Source organism: Brachyhypopomus gauderio, chromosome 17 (assembly GCF_052324685.1).
Source record: "Brachyhypopomus gauderio isolate BG-103 chromosome 17, BGAUD_0.2, whole genome shotgun sequence".
NCBI classification, from domain to species: domain Eukaryota; kingdom Metazoa; phylum Chordata; class Actinopteri; order Gymnotiformes; family Hypopomidae; genus Brachyhypopomus; species Brachyhypopomus gauderio.
The window spans coordinates 20,309,523-20,325,709 of record NC_135227.1 but is presented as its reverse complement, the minus strand read 5'-3'; the positions used below and the strand labels follow the sequence as shown (position 1 = coordinate 20,325,709).

Below are 16,187 nucleotides of genomic sequence, written 5' to 3'. Positions count from 1 at the left end.
TCAGCCATGTCTCGCCAATGTCTCACCAATGTCTCCCGTGCAGGTATGAACTGTGGAATGGCAGCAGGCCTGCTCCAGTGGACCAGTCACACGTGCGTCTGACCACCACCCAGGAGGCACTGGTGGAGGCGCTGGCGGAGAGTGAGCACAGCATGTGGGCCCAAGATCGCCTCAGACAGGGCTGGAGCTACGCACCACAGCAGGTGGAGTTCATGAGTGGAAACCTCTGCCTGACCTGCTGACCTTAATGGTCACCTGGTACACCTGCTTCACTTGATGAAACTGATGACTCAGATTTGCTGGGAGCTAAAACAAAAAAATAAAACAATGACGTTCTGGTGGTTTGAGAAATGTTAAGATGTAGATTAAAGAATAACTTTGTAACTAGGTTTTTCACATATTATAATGCCAGTGTAGATGCTAATACTGTTGCGTGCGTGTGTGTGTGTGTGTGTGTGTGTGTGTCGTAGGACGTGAAGGGGAAGAGGAGTCCGGAGCTGGTGCCCTTCTCTGTGCTGGAGGAGAGGACCAGGCGTCTCTGGAAAGATGCGGTGAGGAACGCCGTGGGAACGCTGCTCGCCCTCGGATACACCATTGAACCCCCGGAACAGCAGCCCCGTGAGTCTCGTTACCATGCCGACAAGCGCAACAGTAGTCACACAAGTGACGTGTGAAAGGTTAAAAGGCCTGTGTTAGCGCCCTGTAGAAATGTAGAAAACAGAGGCACGTGTCAGCATGGGGTGTGATGAACTTCACAAAGTTGGTTTACTAGCTCGGCGTATAACAGGAAGACATTCCAATGTGACTAATAATGACGTGATATTGTTTATGTTGTAGTCCTTGCCCCTAAAGTCAAAGCAGCTGGTGGAGAGAGGTTCCGCGTCTTCCGCGTGGAGTGCCCTTTCGCAGTGCATGATGGGAAATGGTATTTCGAGTTTGAGGCAGTGACTGATGGAGAGATGAGAGTGGGCTGGGCTCGACCCGGAAGTAAAGCAGAGGTGGAGTTGGGGTCAGATGGCCAGGCCTTTGTGTTTGATGGATTAAAGGTATTTTATCAAATAAGTGGAGTCAACGTAACAAAACTTCTACAAAGGGCAATCATGGCAAACCTGGGCAACTATATTCTGACAATTAACTGTTAATCAACTGTTATCCAATCCCTTATAGGGCCAGTGGTGTCATGGCAGTGTCATGCGATTGGGCAGGCCGTGGAAGAAGGGGGATGTGATTGGATGTTTGTTGGATCTGACTCAAAGGATCATGATGGTCACTCTAAATGGGGAACTACTATTGAACACCTACAGCTCTGAGATTGCTGAGAGAGATTTCAGGGCATCTGGTGGTGAGTTTATCCATAGTAATATCATAAATTAGAGATTGTGTAATAAACTTACTGTTTCTAGTGACGGCTTAAGCTCTGACATCTAAAGTGGTTTGTGCTTTAAAATGTGGTTGTGTGATACTATTATGGATTATGGATAGAGCAGTTGTTCACGTAATAATGTAATTATTTAAATATAAAAAATCTAATTTGAATTCCTGAAGAAATAAAGGGTTTTTTTTGCTAACATGTATGTTGTTGCGGTGCAGGCTTCGTCCCTGTGTGTGGTTTGGGCATGAACCAGGTGGGGCGTCTGAATCTGGGGGCCCAGGTCAGCAGTCTGCGGTTCTTCAGTGCCTGTGGGTTCCAGGAGGGCTACCAGCCCTTTGCTCTCAACATGAGCCGAGACCTGCCGCTCTGGGTGAGCTGGAGAAGTCCGCTCTTCCTACCTGTGCCGCAGAACCACCCTCACCTGCAGGTAAACCACATTACATTTAACCATCGACATCCATCCATCCATCCATCCATCGTCATCCGCTTATGTGGGTCACGGGGACAGTAGCCTAAGCAAAGAGGCCCAGGTTTCCCTCTCTCCAGCCACCTCTTCTAGCTCTTCTGGGGGGATACAGAGGCGTTCTGTAACGCGGGAGTACAGGGAGGTACTCACTGCATAGCGTGATAGTGTGAATGGTGGACCCAAGTGCCATTTAACAGCACAACTGCATTTGTCCAAACAGAACGCAAGTGCGAGAGTTAAACACGAAACACAACCCCAATATAATAAACAAAAGCAATGCAGAATACTCAACGCGTGAAAGGAAATTAATGAAAGCCGTGAGACCACGGTAAAACAAAACCCAATGCGGAAGACTCAACGTGTGAAAAGAGAATAAATGAAAGCCGTGAGAGCATGGTAAAACAATAAACAAAAACCAATGCGGAAAACTCCACATGGAAAAATAAATGCTCAACCATAAGGAGACAGGAGAAAGAAACAAAACAACAAACATAACTAAAGATGCCAGGGGAGGTGACTGGCCAGCAGGCAGAAAACGCCGCAATAAAACAAAACCCTTCCCAAAATAAAGACAAAAAATAGACAGTAACAGGCTTGTGAAAACTTGAGGTAGGTCAGGGAGCGACGCAGGAGAGAGAACCTTGAAGAAGAAAAGGAGAAGATAGAGAGCGGTGACGAGACACTTTGGAGCTTGGAATGCAACTTCGGGGAATGAAGGAGCAGGCTGATAGCGTGAGGGCATAACCGAACGAATCAGCAGTGATCCGTTTCCCAAAGCTTACTTAAGAAGCCTTCAGACAGATGAAACGGATCATTGCTGATTACGGCAATGAGATATAAGGGCAGTCATGGCCTGGTGGTTAGGGAACTGGTCTTGTGACCAGAGGGTCGCAGGTACGATCCCCAGACCTGAGGCCATGACTGAGGTGCTCCTGAGCAAGGCCCTTAACCCTCAATTGCTCACTTGTATAAAAATGAGATAAAAATGTAAGTCGCTCTGAATAAGGGCGTCTGCCAAATGCCATAAATGTAAATGTAAATATAATCTCTCCAGCGTGTCCTGGGTCTTCCCTGGGGTCTCCTCCCAGTTAGACATTCCTGGAGCACCTCCCTAGGGAGGCTCCCAGGTGGCATCCGGACCAGATGCCCTAACCACCTCAACTGGCTTCTCTCTACGTGGAAGAGCAGCGACTCTACTCCGAGCCTCTCCCGGATGACCGTGCTCCATACCTTATCTCTAAGGCAGAGCCCAGATACCCTGTGGAGAAAACTCATTTTAACTGCTTGTATTCGCAATCTTATTTTTTGAGTCACTACCCAGAGCACTACCCATAGGTAAGAGTCGGAAGGTAGATTGACCAGTAAATCGATGCTTTTTCAGTCAGCTCCCTCTTCACCACAACGGTCCGGTACAGCATCCACAATACTGCAGCCACAGCACCAATCCACCTGTCAATCTCTCGTTCCCTTGTTCCCTCACTTGTGAACAAGAACCCGAGATACTTAAACTCTTCCAGTTGAGGCAAGGACTCATTCCCACCCCGAGAGGACACTCCACCCTTGTACGAGTGAGTACCATGGTCTCAGTTTTAGAGGTGCTGATTCTCATCCCGGCCATCTCGCACTTGGCTGCAAAGTGTGCTTGCTTACATGTTTGCAGCCCTGCCGGAGTCCAACTCCCACCAGGAACCAGTCTGACTTACTGCCGGCCATGCCAACTAAGCTCCTGCTCCATTCGTACAGGGACTGGATAACCTGTAGCAGTAGGCCCCATACCCTATACTCCTGGAGCACCCCCCAGAGGAATCCCAGAGGAACACAGTTGAATGCCTTCTCCAAATCCACATAGCACATGTGGACTGGTTGAGCAAACTCCCATGCACCCTCTAGGACCCTCGCATGGATAAAAAGCTGGTCCAGTGTTCCACGACCAGGACGGAACCCACATTGTTCCTCTTGTAACTGAGACTCGACTAGCAACCAGACTCTCTTCTCCAGAACCCCTGCATAGACCTTACCAGGGAGGGTGAGGAGTGTGATACCCCAATAGTTGGAGCACACCCTCTGATCCTCTTTTTTAAAAAGGGGAACCACCACCCTGGTTTGCCAGTCCAAAGACACTGCCCCACGATGTATATGCGATTTTGAAAAGACGTGTCAGCCAGGACAGTCCAGAGCCTTAAGGAACTCATGGCGAATCTTGTCCACCCCTGCCATAAAGTTTCACAACTGCCCTGGTCACCTCAGCCTAAGTGATGGGCAAACCTCCATCCAAGTCCTCCAGCTCTGCTTCCTCTGTGGAAGGTGCGATGGTGGGATTGAGAAGATCGTTGAAGTATTCCTTCCACCGCCTAATGACATCCCCAATTGATGTATACAGTGTTGGTTGGGAACCGCTTTCCCCTCCTGAGTTGCCTGACAGTTTGCCAGAATATTCTCGGAGATGATTGAAAATCGCTTTCCATGGTCTCACCGAACTCTTCCCACACCCAAGTTGTAGCTTCTGCGACAGACAAAGCCACAAACCGCTTGGCCCTCCTGTACCACCCACAAGCCAACCAGGCCTGATAGGACTCTTTCGTCAGCATGATGGCCTCCCTTACCTGAGCTATCCACCACCGGGTTCAGGGATTGCCGCCACAACAGGCACTGACAACCTTGTGGCCACAGCTCTGGTGTGCCACATTGACAATGGAGGCACAGAACAAAGCCCACTCGGACTCAATGTAACCAGCCTTCCTCGGGATGCAATCAAAGCTCTGCTGGATATGGGAGTTAAAGACCTTTCATACAGGTTCCTCTGCCAGACGTTCCCAGTAAACCCTCACAATATGTTTGGGTCTTCCAGGTCTGTCCGGCATCCTTGCCCGCCATCTGATCCAACTCGCCACTAGGTTATGAACGGTTGACAGCTCAGCTCCTTTCTTTACCCGAGTGTCCAAGACACACGGTCGCAAGTCTGACGACACGATTACAAAATTGAACTGCGACCTAAGGTGTCCTGGTGCCATGTGCACTTATGAACACCTCTGTACTCGAACATGGTGTTCGTTATGGACAGACTATGATGAGCACCGAAGTCCAATAACAGAACACTACTTGGGTTCAGATCGGAGAGGCCATTCCTCCCAATCACACCCTTCCAAGTCCTACTGTCATTGCCCACGTTTGCATTGAAGTCCCCCAGCAGAACAATGCAATCCCCAGAAGGGGCACCTTCCAGTATCCCCTCCAAGGACTGCAAGAAGGCTGGGATATCACATATCATTATGTATGGTCACTTATTAATGTCATAAAATGATGAATGTGATGCTTTATCTTACATGATGTTCTTCTATGTCCAAAACACTTCTGTGTTATGTATTTCAATCAATCAATCAATCAATCAATCAATCAAATTTTATTTATAAAGCGCTTTTTACAACAGTTGTTGTCACCATGACAACAACAACAATATAGACAGAATGTAGACAGAATGTAAAAGATGCAATAATGTCCATTTAGACAGAATATAAAAGATGTAATAATGTCCATCATGGTGTAGGCATCCGGTTAGGTAGGAGGTGGCCGGCCCAGGATGGATCGCTTGTCTCTCCTCATCTCATTATTCCTCAAGCAGGCGGGCAGCCATGTGGAGAAATGAAACAGGGAAAATTAGCTCTGTATGAGGACATATACAGGACAGGTAAAATTATAAACATTTCTGGAGTGTGGCAGCAACTCCGGCACTAAGTTAAATTATTACAGCCTAGCTAAAAAAGGCAGAACCAGAAGGTAACATAGGCTTGGGGGCATTCTGAGACAATGGCATCCGTCCACTGCACTGTCAACAAACTTGAGTGACCACGAGCAGTGACAGGATGACAGCACCAGCACCCCAGTCTACCATAAAACCCTTCGTCTATGAACCCCTGGATCTGTACCTTTATCTAAGGGGGATATTAATTATCAAACGCTAGACTAAATAAGTGGGTTTTCAACCTAGATTTAAATATTGTGACTGTGTCAGAGTCCCGGACACATTTAGGAAGATTATTCCAAAGCTGGGGGGCCTTATAAGAAAAGGGTCTTCCCCCTGCTGTTACCTTGTTAATTTGTGGAACTAATAACAGACCAGCACCCTGTGATCTTAGTGGATGTGGGGGTTCATAGTAGGAAATAAGTTCCTGGAGGTATTCAGGAGCAAGCCCGTGTAGTGCTTTATATGCTAATAATAGAATTTTAAAATCAATACGAAATTTAACTGGGAGCCAATGCAGGGCTGATAGGACTGGTCTAATATGCTGAAATTTTCTAGTTCTAGTCAGAACTCTAGCTGCGGCATTTTGAACTATTTGAAGTTTATTTAGATTCCTATTTGAACATCCTGACAGTAGTGAATTGCAGTAGTCTAGTCTAGAGCTAACAAAGGCGTGCACCATTTTTTCTGCATCATCCTGTGATAATGCATTTCTTAATTTGGCAATGTTGCAGAGATGTAGAAAAGCTATCCTAGTAGTATTATCTATATATTTATCAAATGATAGGTCGGAGTCGAGTATGACGCCTAGGTTTTTGGCTACTGTGCCAGGTGTAATGGGATAGTCTGCAAGATTAAGCATTAAATTTGGAATTTTCTGTCTTGCGGCCTTAGGGCCCACAAGGAGAGCTTCTGTTTTGTCCTCATTTAATTGTAGGAAGTTTAGAGACATCCAGCATTTAATATCTCTTACACAGGCCTCAATTTTTCCTAAACTGAGTTTGTCATCGGGTTTGGCTGATATGTAAAGTTGAGTGTCATCCGCATAGCAGTGAAAATTGACACCATGTTTGTTTATAACTGTGCCCAATGGTAGCATATATAATGTAAATAATAGTGGTCCTAAGATGGAGCCTTGCGGGACCCCATATTTAACCATTGTACGTTTGGATGAAATATTATTAAGCTCTACAAACTGATAGCGATTTGTTAAGTAAGACTGAAACCATGAAAGGGCTGTGCCTGAGACTCCAACCCAGCGTTCTAACCTTTCTAGCAAGATCCTATGATCAATTGTGTCGAAAGCTGCACTAAGATCAAGAAGCACTAACAGTGATACATAGCCTTGATCTGATGCAAGGAGGAGATCATTTGTTACTTTAACTAATGCTGTTTCAGTACTGTGATGGGGCCTAAAACCAGATTGGAACTTTTCTTTTTTTTTTTTTTTTTTTTTTTTTTTTTTTTTTTTTTTTTTTTTTCCAGATTGGAACTTTTCAAATATGTTATTCCTATGCAGATATAGGCATAATTGCTGGGCAACAGGTTTTTCTATGATCTTAGATATAAATGATGTGTTTGAAATGGGTCTATAATTAGATAGCACAGTCGGATCAAGATTTGGTTTCTTGATCAGAGGTTTGATAATTGCTAATTTACATGATTTGGGCATGTGACCTATTGTAATGGATGAGTTAACTATAGTTAGAAGAGGTTCAGTTACAGCTGGTAATACCTCTTTTAATAACTTTGAGGGAACTGAGTCTAGTGTGCAGGTAGTACAATTTAAGGAAGAAATTATTTTCTCAAATTTTGAGTGGATGAAAAGCATCAAGTTTTTCTCCCGGTATGTAATTTAAATCAATATCAACCAAACCAGATGACATACCAGTTGTATTGTTAATAAAGGGTTGTATATTTTGTCTAATATTCTCTATTTTATTATCAAAGAAATCTATAAATACATTACTAGTGAGGTTTACTGGAATCTGAGGTTCTGTGCCTGCTTGATTTTTTGTAAGTTTAGAAATAGTATTAAAAAGAAATCTAGGATTGTTTTTATTTTTCTCTATTTGGTTTGTGTTTAGAACCCTATATTTCTGCAGCAAAAACCAAACCCCCATCTTGGTGTTAATGATGCGTTTTTTTTTACTTTTTCTCCCAGGTAACTCGAATAGATGGAAATGTAGATCATCCTCCAGCTTTGAAGGTCACCAAGAGGGCCATGGGGTTAACACACAGAGACACACCCGAGGTGGAGTTCTACCGCCTGAGCATGCCCATAGAGTGTGCACAGGTGTTCTCCAAACCTGCAGAGGGTGCTGTTCACAACACCAGTGTGCCATGCCCTGTCAGAGAGCCAGAGGAAGGGGAGGTGAACTCTGACTTTGAGATGCTAATGAAGTCGGCTCACAGACACACAGGCAGCAGGGACGAGCTGAACAACCATAAGGACCAGAACCAAGAGAAGCCCTCCCGGCTAAAACAACGGTCAGTTCTGCATGAAACGTGCAGCTTGAGCAAGTTCTCCTTAGATTTATACAGAATAAGCCTGTCTGAGTGGGCAATTTTGGTTAAAAGCGTGTCACAGCTAATCCAGACAGTTAGTTGCTTATTGTGCTTACTTTTCAGTAAAGAACGCTGCTATTTTGAAACAAAAGCTGGACCCACACTGGATCCGTGTGGAACTCCACTTCACACTGGGCAAAAATATTGTTCATAAATGACAGTAAATAAGACCTGCAAGAAAGCTTAATTTTGGAGGCTAGAACAGGTTTTTATCAATCAGTTTTGAGCTAGCAAAAAATGAAAGCAGAAGAGCATTATGAAGGTTTGACACTGTGATGTAGGGTCTGGTTTTAGGGTTGTGTGATGCTCTGCAGGTTCCTTCTGAAGAAGAAACCAGAGTTGACCACAAGTGGCTCTTCAGCCCGGCTTCTGGAGGAGGTCCTAGCAGTCGAGAGGGATGACTGCAGTCACCTGACCCACTCCACTAAGGTGAGAGCTTATGTTTAAAACTGTGCTAACATTGAAAAAAATGGTTAGGTAATCAATATAAGACTGGGTGCTGCTTACTAATTTGGTGGTTATTTTTTCATATTTTGGTGTTACTCTGTGAATTTTGTTGTGATTACAGTATTGCTGACTCACCAGAGTCACCCCCCTCTCTACCCTCTTACAGTCTTTCTTATCTTCTTTCCTTTTCTTCCCGTTTTACTTATTTTCCTTCATACTCTCTTCCTCTTCTCTCTCTCTCTGACTGTCTCTGCAGTACTACTTTTCTGTGAAAGTTCTATGTGGCCAGGACCCTTCCTGTGTGTGGGTCGGCTGGGTGACCTCAAACTTCTACCCTCAAGACATGACCTTTGACCCGGAGAGACCATGTATGGTGACGGTCACACTCGGAGATGAGTGGGGTAAAGTTCATAGCAGGTTAGTGACATCACATTCTATGATAGCATGGTTTTGCCACAAAGAGTAACACATTTTAAACTTACTGCTATATATCTGCTTAATTAAAACATGGGTTGTGTGTGTGTGTGTGTGTGTGTGTGTGTGTGTGTGTGTGTGTGTGTGTGTGTGTGTGTGTGTGTGTGTGTGTGTGCGCGCACCCTTTAGTGTTAAACGCAGTTGCTGTTACATGGTATGTGCAGCAGAGGGCAGTACTCTCTCTCACAGCCGCAGTAGTGACTTGGATATTGGGTGTCTGGTTGACACGGAAACTGGACTCCTTACCTTCACTGCTAATGGAAGGGAGATGGGAATCATCTACCAGGTGACCACACAGCCCGTGTTCCTTCATAATAACCACCAGTGTTTCTGCAGTCAAAGGCAGTTCTCTCACTGTACATCCACCCTTCTGCGAGACGTTCACCCACAGCACTTTCCTCCCCCCAGGTGGAGCCCGGCACCAAGCTCTTCCCAGCGACTTTTGCCAAGTCCACCAGCCCTGAAGTCTTCCAGTTTGAGTTGGGCAGGATCCGGGTAAAGAGTAACACAACCCTACCTCTGACACAACTCACAACATTTAAAATTTAGAAATTAGCACCTCAGACTCCTCACTGCTTGAGTTCTGTCAGAAGAGTGAGCAGCTCCATCAGTGCAGGGCACACATGCTCCTCACAAGGTTGTAATCGTTAATGAAAATGAACAAAAAAACAAAAACTGATATTGAAAAAACATTTTCGTTAACTGAAATAAATAACGGTAATTAAAAGAAAAAATAATAACTAACTGTAACTATATTACATGTTTAGAAAACTAAAACATTCTGAAATTATAGATAGGATACCCTTCGTTTTCGTGTTTGTCAATTTATTTATAAGTCTTGTGGACTGATATGAAATTGATTTTTTTTACTAGAAGTTTTATATTGGCTGGTAGAAGCGTACGGCACCTCATGGTCCATCAAGTCTCTTGTTTAGAGCTCCTGCTCGCCACGCTAGCCTGCAAAATTACGACAACAAAAGTTTTTTATATGACTACGAGAAAACTTCATGTCTTGTAGTAGAAACAGGTGATAAAATATATGGAGTAGTTCTTAAGAGGAAAAACCCCACGAATCTCAAAGCTCACACAAGAGGGCTAACTGCAAGTACCTTGACAAGCTGCCTCTCTGAGTAGAGAAGTAACATCCCGGCTGTGTAGCACCGGGAAGGAGACAACCATAATGGACCGTTTTCATCAGTGATCAAATAGCTGATGGTTAGTTAAAATGTAGGAAAACAAGTGGGTGGATGCACTAGGTAATGTGTTGAGACTGGATGTCAACATGACTGTGTGACTCGATTGCCTTCAAAAAGTTTGGCTTTTCACATGAACCAAAATAGGGTTACGCTCCTATGTTTGTGTCTGTCCTTAGTCTGGCAATTTTCAGCAGCAATATTACACATTTTGCACTTAAGGCTTCTATCTTGTGGACTGTTGGTTGTTCAACAGTAATTGAATGCATTTTTTTAATGGTGTTTTTGATGAGATTTTATTACACAATATTTACTTTGAACTTTTTGAATCCTGCATCTGACAAATAACCCAAAGTATAAAAAACTAAAACTAATGCTAGAGCTAATGAAAACTAAACTACAAAAAATTTAAACTAACAGAAACTAGCAAATATGTTCTAAAAACGAATTAAAACTAACTGAATTAGAAAAGTCACAATTAAATAAAAACTAAACTATAATGAAAAATCCAAAACTATTATAACCTTGGCTTCTCAGAACTGACTGCAGTCGTACTTATGGCTCAAAAACATGACAGTCCTGTGTTCCCGTGTTCCCGTGTCCTGTGTTCCCGTGTCCTGTGTTCAGGGCGCCTTGCCTTTGTCTGCGGGTGTGTTTCGGAGCCAGAGGAGTAACGCGGACCCTCAGTGTCCCCCCAGGCTGTCTGTGCAGTGTCTGACCCCCGCCAGGTGGACCCGTTTACCTGACCGGGCCTTAGGAGTGGAGCTGACCCGCATAGGGCAGGGGCGTGGCTGGACTGCAGAGTGCACAGAGAGCCTACAGGTCATGACCTTGTACATCCCTGAAGAGGACAGGTAAGAGGGCGAGAGCTAGGGCCTCCTGCCTAATGGGCCTCCTGCCTTATGGGCCTCCTGCTTTACGGGCCTTATCACACACTTCCTGCTTTATAGGGTTTTATCACATTTTTGTGTGGACAGTCGTAGGTTGTTTGGTCTTGATTTCTCACAAAATCGCATATCCTGTCATGATTATCACTTTAATCTGCATTATCTGAGTAAAAGCTGTGACATGTATAAAATAACATCAAATAATCGCTGTTTCAGTGTTGCGTTCTTGCTGGTCTTCTTCCTAAGGTGCATAGATATTCTAGAAACCTCTGAACTGGACAACCTTCTCCGATTCCATGACCACACCCTTCACCTTTACTCCGCCCTCTGTGCCCATGGAAACACACACGTGAGCCACGCCCTGTGCAGCCATGTCGACCAGTCACAGCTCCTGTTTGCCTTGCAGTGTTGTAGAATGCCCGGGCCCCTGCGGGCAGGGTTCTATGCACTCTTGACCAGCGCCCATCTCAGCGTCTATGCTAGGGCCATGCAGGAAACCACCCACGAGTACACTGTACCCATGACCAGCGCCACCCCAACCGTTACGCTCTTCAAAAACGACAGGAAATGCCACAGCCTCCCAGGAACTGACATCAGCACTTCGCTGCGGCCCAGAATGCTCTTCACGACACCTTGTTTCATCAGGACGAGCGGAGACATATCGGGCGACGGAGGCCAACACAGCCCTGAGTTCCCATTGGACATGCTGAAGGCTGTAACTGTGTCCATGCTGGACCAGGCAGTATGTGCAGTTGAGCAGCATGTCAGGGATCCTGTAGGGGGCAGCGTGGAGCAGCTGCTGGTCCCTCTCCTCCAACTGCTCCACACCCTCCTCATCATGGGTGTGTTTCAGCGCTCAGACCTGGGTGGGGCCCTGTCTCTGATCCTCCCCTCCACCTTCATAAGGGAAAACCACCCAGGAGGACAAGGGGATGGAGAGAGTGATGGAGAGAGTGATGGAGAGATGGAGGTAGAGGACGGAGGGAAACTCATCCGAGCTTCTGATCTGGACCTGTTGCAGATGAAACTTCCTGGGGCTGTTAAACTGCAGGTAGGAATGATTGACGTCTGCTGTTACACGCAGCTCTCTGTCTGACAGGATTCAGACATCTGAAAAAGAAACAATGCCCTCTACCTCTGTTGGGTTCAGCCATTTTCCTATCTCTCTCCCCCCACTATCTCCCTCTCTCTCTCTTTCCCTGTCTCCTCTCTCTCTCCCTCAGTTGTGTCACCTGCTGCAGTACCTGTGTGACTGCGAGGTACGCCACAGGGTTGAAGCCATGATGACCTTTGCCCTTGACTTTGTGGGTCGTCTCCAGGAAAACCAACGCTACCGCTACAACGAGGTCATGGAGGCACTCAACATGTCTGCTGCCCTCACCGCCCGCAAGACTAAGGAGTTTCGCTCTCCCCCGCAAGAACAGGTCAGAGGTCATATTAGATAAAATCTAATATAATTGATATAATATTGTTAGTGTTATTGTTAGTGTAATGCAATTGTGCTGTAACGTCAGATGAACTTGTTGCTGAACTTCCGGGAGAAGCAGCAGGATTGCCCATGTCCTGAGGAGCTCAGAGATCTGCTCTGGGAGTTCCACCTGGACCTGAGAAGACACTGTGGTAACCAATCACAACAAGCTCCACATCAAAATGTGTTTCAGCGCCACAGTCATCATACGACCCACTATTTCAACCTGGCAAATGTTCTCAACAGGTGTTGAGATGGATGAAGACTTAGATGTTGAAGACGAGGAGATTCTGCCTATCAGGGATCGATTAAGAAGCCTGGTAGATAAAGTGGTTGATTTAAAGAGAAGGCTGTCCAGTGTTGTAGAATGGCATATTGTTTCTAAACCTGGTAAGCAAAACACCACTGATACATTTAATATTACATTTAATATTATATTGTTGTGATTCTCTTACTGTCTAACTCCATCCTCTATCCCTCAATCATCTATCCCTCAATCATCTATCCCTCAATCATCTATCCCTATATCTTCTGTGCCTCCAACTTCTCTGTTCTGCTACTCCTTTTGTATCTCTCACTCACTGTGAGCATCATCACCCATTCTCACTCTCATTCTCACATTCTCACTCACACTTTCTCTTCGCACTTGCTTCGTCTGTCCACACAGTCTCTCTGCAGCAGTTGACCTCTAACACCGTGCTGCGCTGGGTCCAGGATGGGGCGCTGGAAGACCCAGCCCTGGCACAGGCTGCCTTTGGCCTGCTGTTCCAGCAGTACGCGGGGCTGTCCCGACAAATGTCTGCCCCCCTCTGCAAGGCTTACTGCATCAGCCAGGGCTCGGTGGAAGACACACATCACCTGCAGAGGGCGCTTGGTCAGATTCGTTCTCTGCTCAGGGCCAGGATGGGCAAAGAGGAAGAGGGACTTATGATCAGAGCACTTGGGTAAGTAGGAAGGATTACACTTGGGTAACACATGAATGATAATCAGTTCATATATGCCTCTAATCCATCCATCCATCCATCCACTGTCATCCACTTTATCCGAGTTTGGGTCACAGGGCAGTAGCCTAAGCAAAGAGGCCCAGGTTTCCCTCTCCCCAGCCACATCTTCTAGCTCCTCTGGGAGGATACCGAGGCATTCCCAGGACAGCCGAGAGATATAATCTCTCCAGCATGTCCTGGGTCTTCCCCGGGGACTCCTACCAGTTGGACATGCCTGGAGTGCCTCCCTAGGGAGGCGCCCAAGTGGCATCCGGACCAAATGCCCGAACCACCTCAATTGGCTCCTCCCTATGTGAAAGAGCAGTGACTCTACTCCAAGCCTCTCCCAAATGACCGTGCTCCATACCTTATCTCCAAGGGAGAGCCCAGACACCCTGCGGAGAAAACTTTTCTGATCCAGTGAGAGCTGTAGGTCCTGACCCGATGATGCCAACAGGACCACATCATCCACAAAAAGGAAACCCTGAATTCTGAGGCCACCAAACTGAACCCCCTCCGTCACTTTGCTACTTTGCTATAAAAGTTATGAACAGAATCGCTGACAAAGGGCAGCCCATACTGGGAACCAGTCTGACTTAATGTCGGCCATACAAACTAAGCTCCTGCTCCATTCATACAGGGACTGGATAGCCCATAGTAGCGGGCCCCGTACCCTATACTCCCGGAGCACCCCACAGAGGAATCCCCAAGGGACACGCTCGAATGCCTTCTCCAATTCCACAAAACAAATGTGGACTGGATGAACAAACTCCCATGCACCCTCTAGGACCCTCTAATTTTTGCCTCTGCGACCCGTACCCGTCTGCTGCCGCCAGAGTCCCACGAGTCAACCAGGTCCATAGGACTCTTTCTTCAGCATGACGGCCTCCCTTACCTGAGGTGTCCACTGTTGGGTTTGGGATTGCTGCCAAGACAGGCACTGACACAGCTCCGGTCCGTTGCAGCTTCGGTCCGCCGCATTTACAATGGAGGCGCGGACAAGGCCCTTTTGAACTCAATGTCTCCGGCCTCCCTCGGGATGCTGTCAAAGCTTTGCTGGATGTGGGAGTTAAAGACCCTTCTGACAAGGTTCCTCTGCCACACATTCCCAGCAAACCCCCACAATACGTTTGGGTCTGCTAGGTCTGTCTGGCATCCTCGCCTGCCATCTGATCCAACTCACCACTAGGTGGTTATCGGTTGACAGCTCAGCTCCTCTCTTCACCCAAGTGTCCAAGAAACACGGTCACAAGTCTGATGACACGATTATAAAATCGAACATCGAGCTGCGACCTATGGTGTCTTGGTGTCATGTGCATTTATGGACACCTCTGTGCTCGAACATGGTGTTCGTTATGGACAGACTGTGACGAGCACATAAGTCCAATAATAAAACACCACTCGGGTTCAGATCGGAGAGGCCATTCCTCCCAATCATGCCCTTCCAAGTCCTACTATCATTGCCCACGTGAGCATTGAAATCCCCTAGCAGAACAATGGGATCCCCAGAAGGGGCACCTTCCAGTATCCCCTCCAAGGACTCCAAGAAGGCCGGGTACTCTGAACTGCCACTTGGTGCATAAGCACAAACAACAGTCGGAGCTCGTTCCCCAACCCGAAGGTGCAGGGAAGCAACTCTCTTGTCTACTGGGGAAAACCCCAACACACACAACACGGGGAGCTGTCAGTAAGCCCACTCCAGCCCTCCGCCTTTCACCCTGGGCAATTCCAGAAAATAATAAAGTCAAGCCTCTTTCGAGAGGCTTGGTTCCAGAACCCAAACCGTGTGTCGAGGTAAGCCCAGCAAGTTGGTATCACTCAGCCTCACACACCAGCTCAGGCTCCTTCCCAACCAGAGAGGTTACGTTCCATGTCCCAAGATCCAGCTTCAGTAACTGAGGATTGGTACGCCAAGGCCCCGTCTTCAGCCACTGCCCAATCCACAATGCACCGAACCCCTAGTATTACCTCTCCCACAGTTGGTGGACCCATGGTAGAATGAACCCATGTATATCCTTCAGGCTGTACCTGACACGCAAACCCCTCCACCACGATAAGGTGGTTTATCCATGGAGGAAATAACTCTTGGGACATGCCTCTACTATGTTTGTTATTTATGCCTACAACTCGGTGATCAGGAATGGATTTTGATTTGAAATGCTAATTCTTGTAAATGTATTTTTCATGAACCCATGTATAAGGCACCATATGTGATTTCTTGTGAAATGGCCTGGAGAAATAGTTCTCCAGCCTGGAGAAATTGTTCACAGCGCATATCTGTGACTACCTTGAGTGTTTTGGACTTGCACTCTGTCTTCTGCAGTGACATCATGAAAAATAAAGTGTTCTATCAGCACCCGAACCTCATGCGGTCTCTGGGCCTGCACGAGACCGTCATGGAGGTAATGGTGAACGTGCTGGGCACCAGGGAGTCCAAGGTGACTGCTCATCTCCTTCAACATAACGTATTGTAACTCTAAAATTACTAGTTCATTCGCCTCTCACTGAATGTTTACTTGCATCTTGATCACCTGCTTCTCTATAATTTGGCACTAAACAAATATGCAGATGGGATCTTTAAAGCTGCTGT

General features: G+C 46.4%; 1 protein-coding gene across 2 annotated transcripts in view; it reads left to right on the top strand.

Moving 5' to 3' along the window:
- The window catches only part of ryr2b (ryanodine receptor 2b (cardiac)), a 75,966-nt gene that overhangs the window by 20,476 nt on the left and 39,303 nt on the right, over window positions 1-16,187 (top strand). For both annotated transcript variants that reach the window (XM_076977592.1, XM_076977591.1), the window contains exons 24-40: window positions 44-203; window positions 471-618; window positions 838-1,046; window positions 1,168-1,342; window positions 1,591-1,799; window positions 7,742-8,067; window positions 8,460-8,574; window positions 8,849-9,009; window positions 9,196-9,352; window positions 9,475-9,561; window positions 10,887-11,113; window positions 11,393-12,197; window positions 12,370-12,570; window positions 12,661-12,766; window positions 12,861-13,004; window positions 13,282-13,558; window positions 15,921-16,035. In XM_076977592.1, the coding sequence (XP_076833707.1) occupies window positions 44-203; window positions 471-618; window positions 838-1,046; window positions 1,168-1,342; window positions 1,591-1,799; window positions 7,742-8,067; window positions 8,460-8,574; window positions 8,849-9,009; window positions 9,196-9,352; window positions 9,475-9,561; window positions 10,887-11,113; window positions 11,393-12,197; window positions 12,370-12,570; window positions 12,661-12,766; window positions 12,861-13,004; window positions 13,282-13,558; window positions 15,921-16,035 (3,622 nt within the window). The remainder of the gene's footprint in view (window positions 1-43; window positions 204-470; window positions 619-837; window positions 1,047-1,167; window positions 1,343-1,590; window positions 1,800-7,741; window positions 8,068-8,459; window positions 8,575-8,848; window positions 9,010-9,195; window positions 9,353-9,474; window positions 9,562-10,886; window positions 11,114-11,392; window positions 12,198-12,369; window positions 12,571-12,660; window positions 12,767-12,860; window positions 13,005-13,281; window positions 13,559-15,920; window positions 16,036-16,187) is intronic.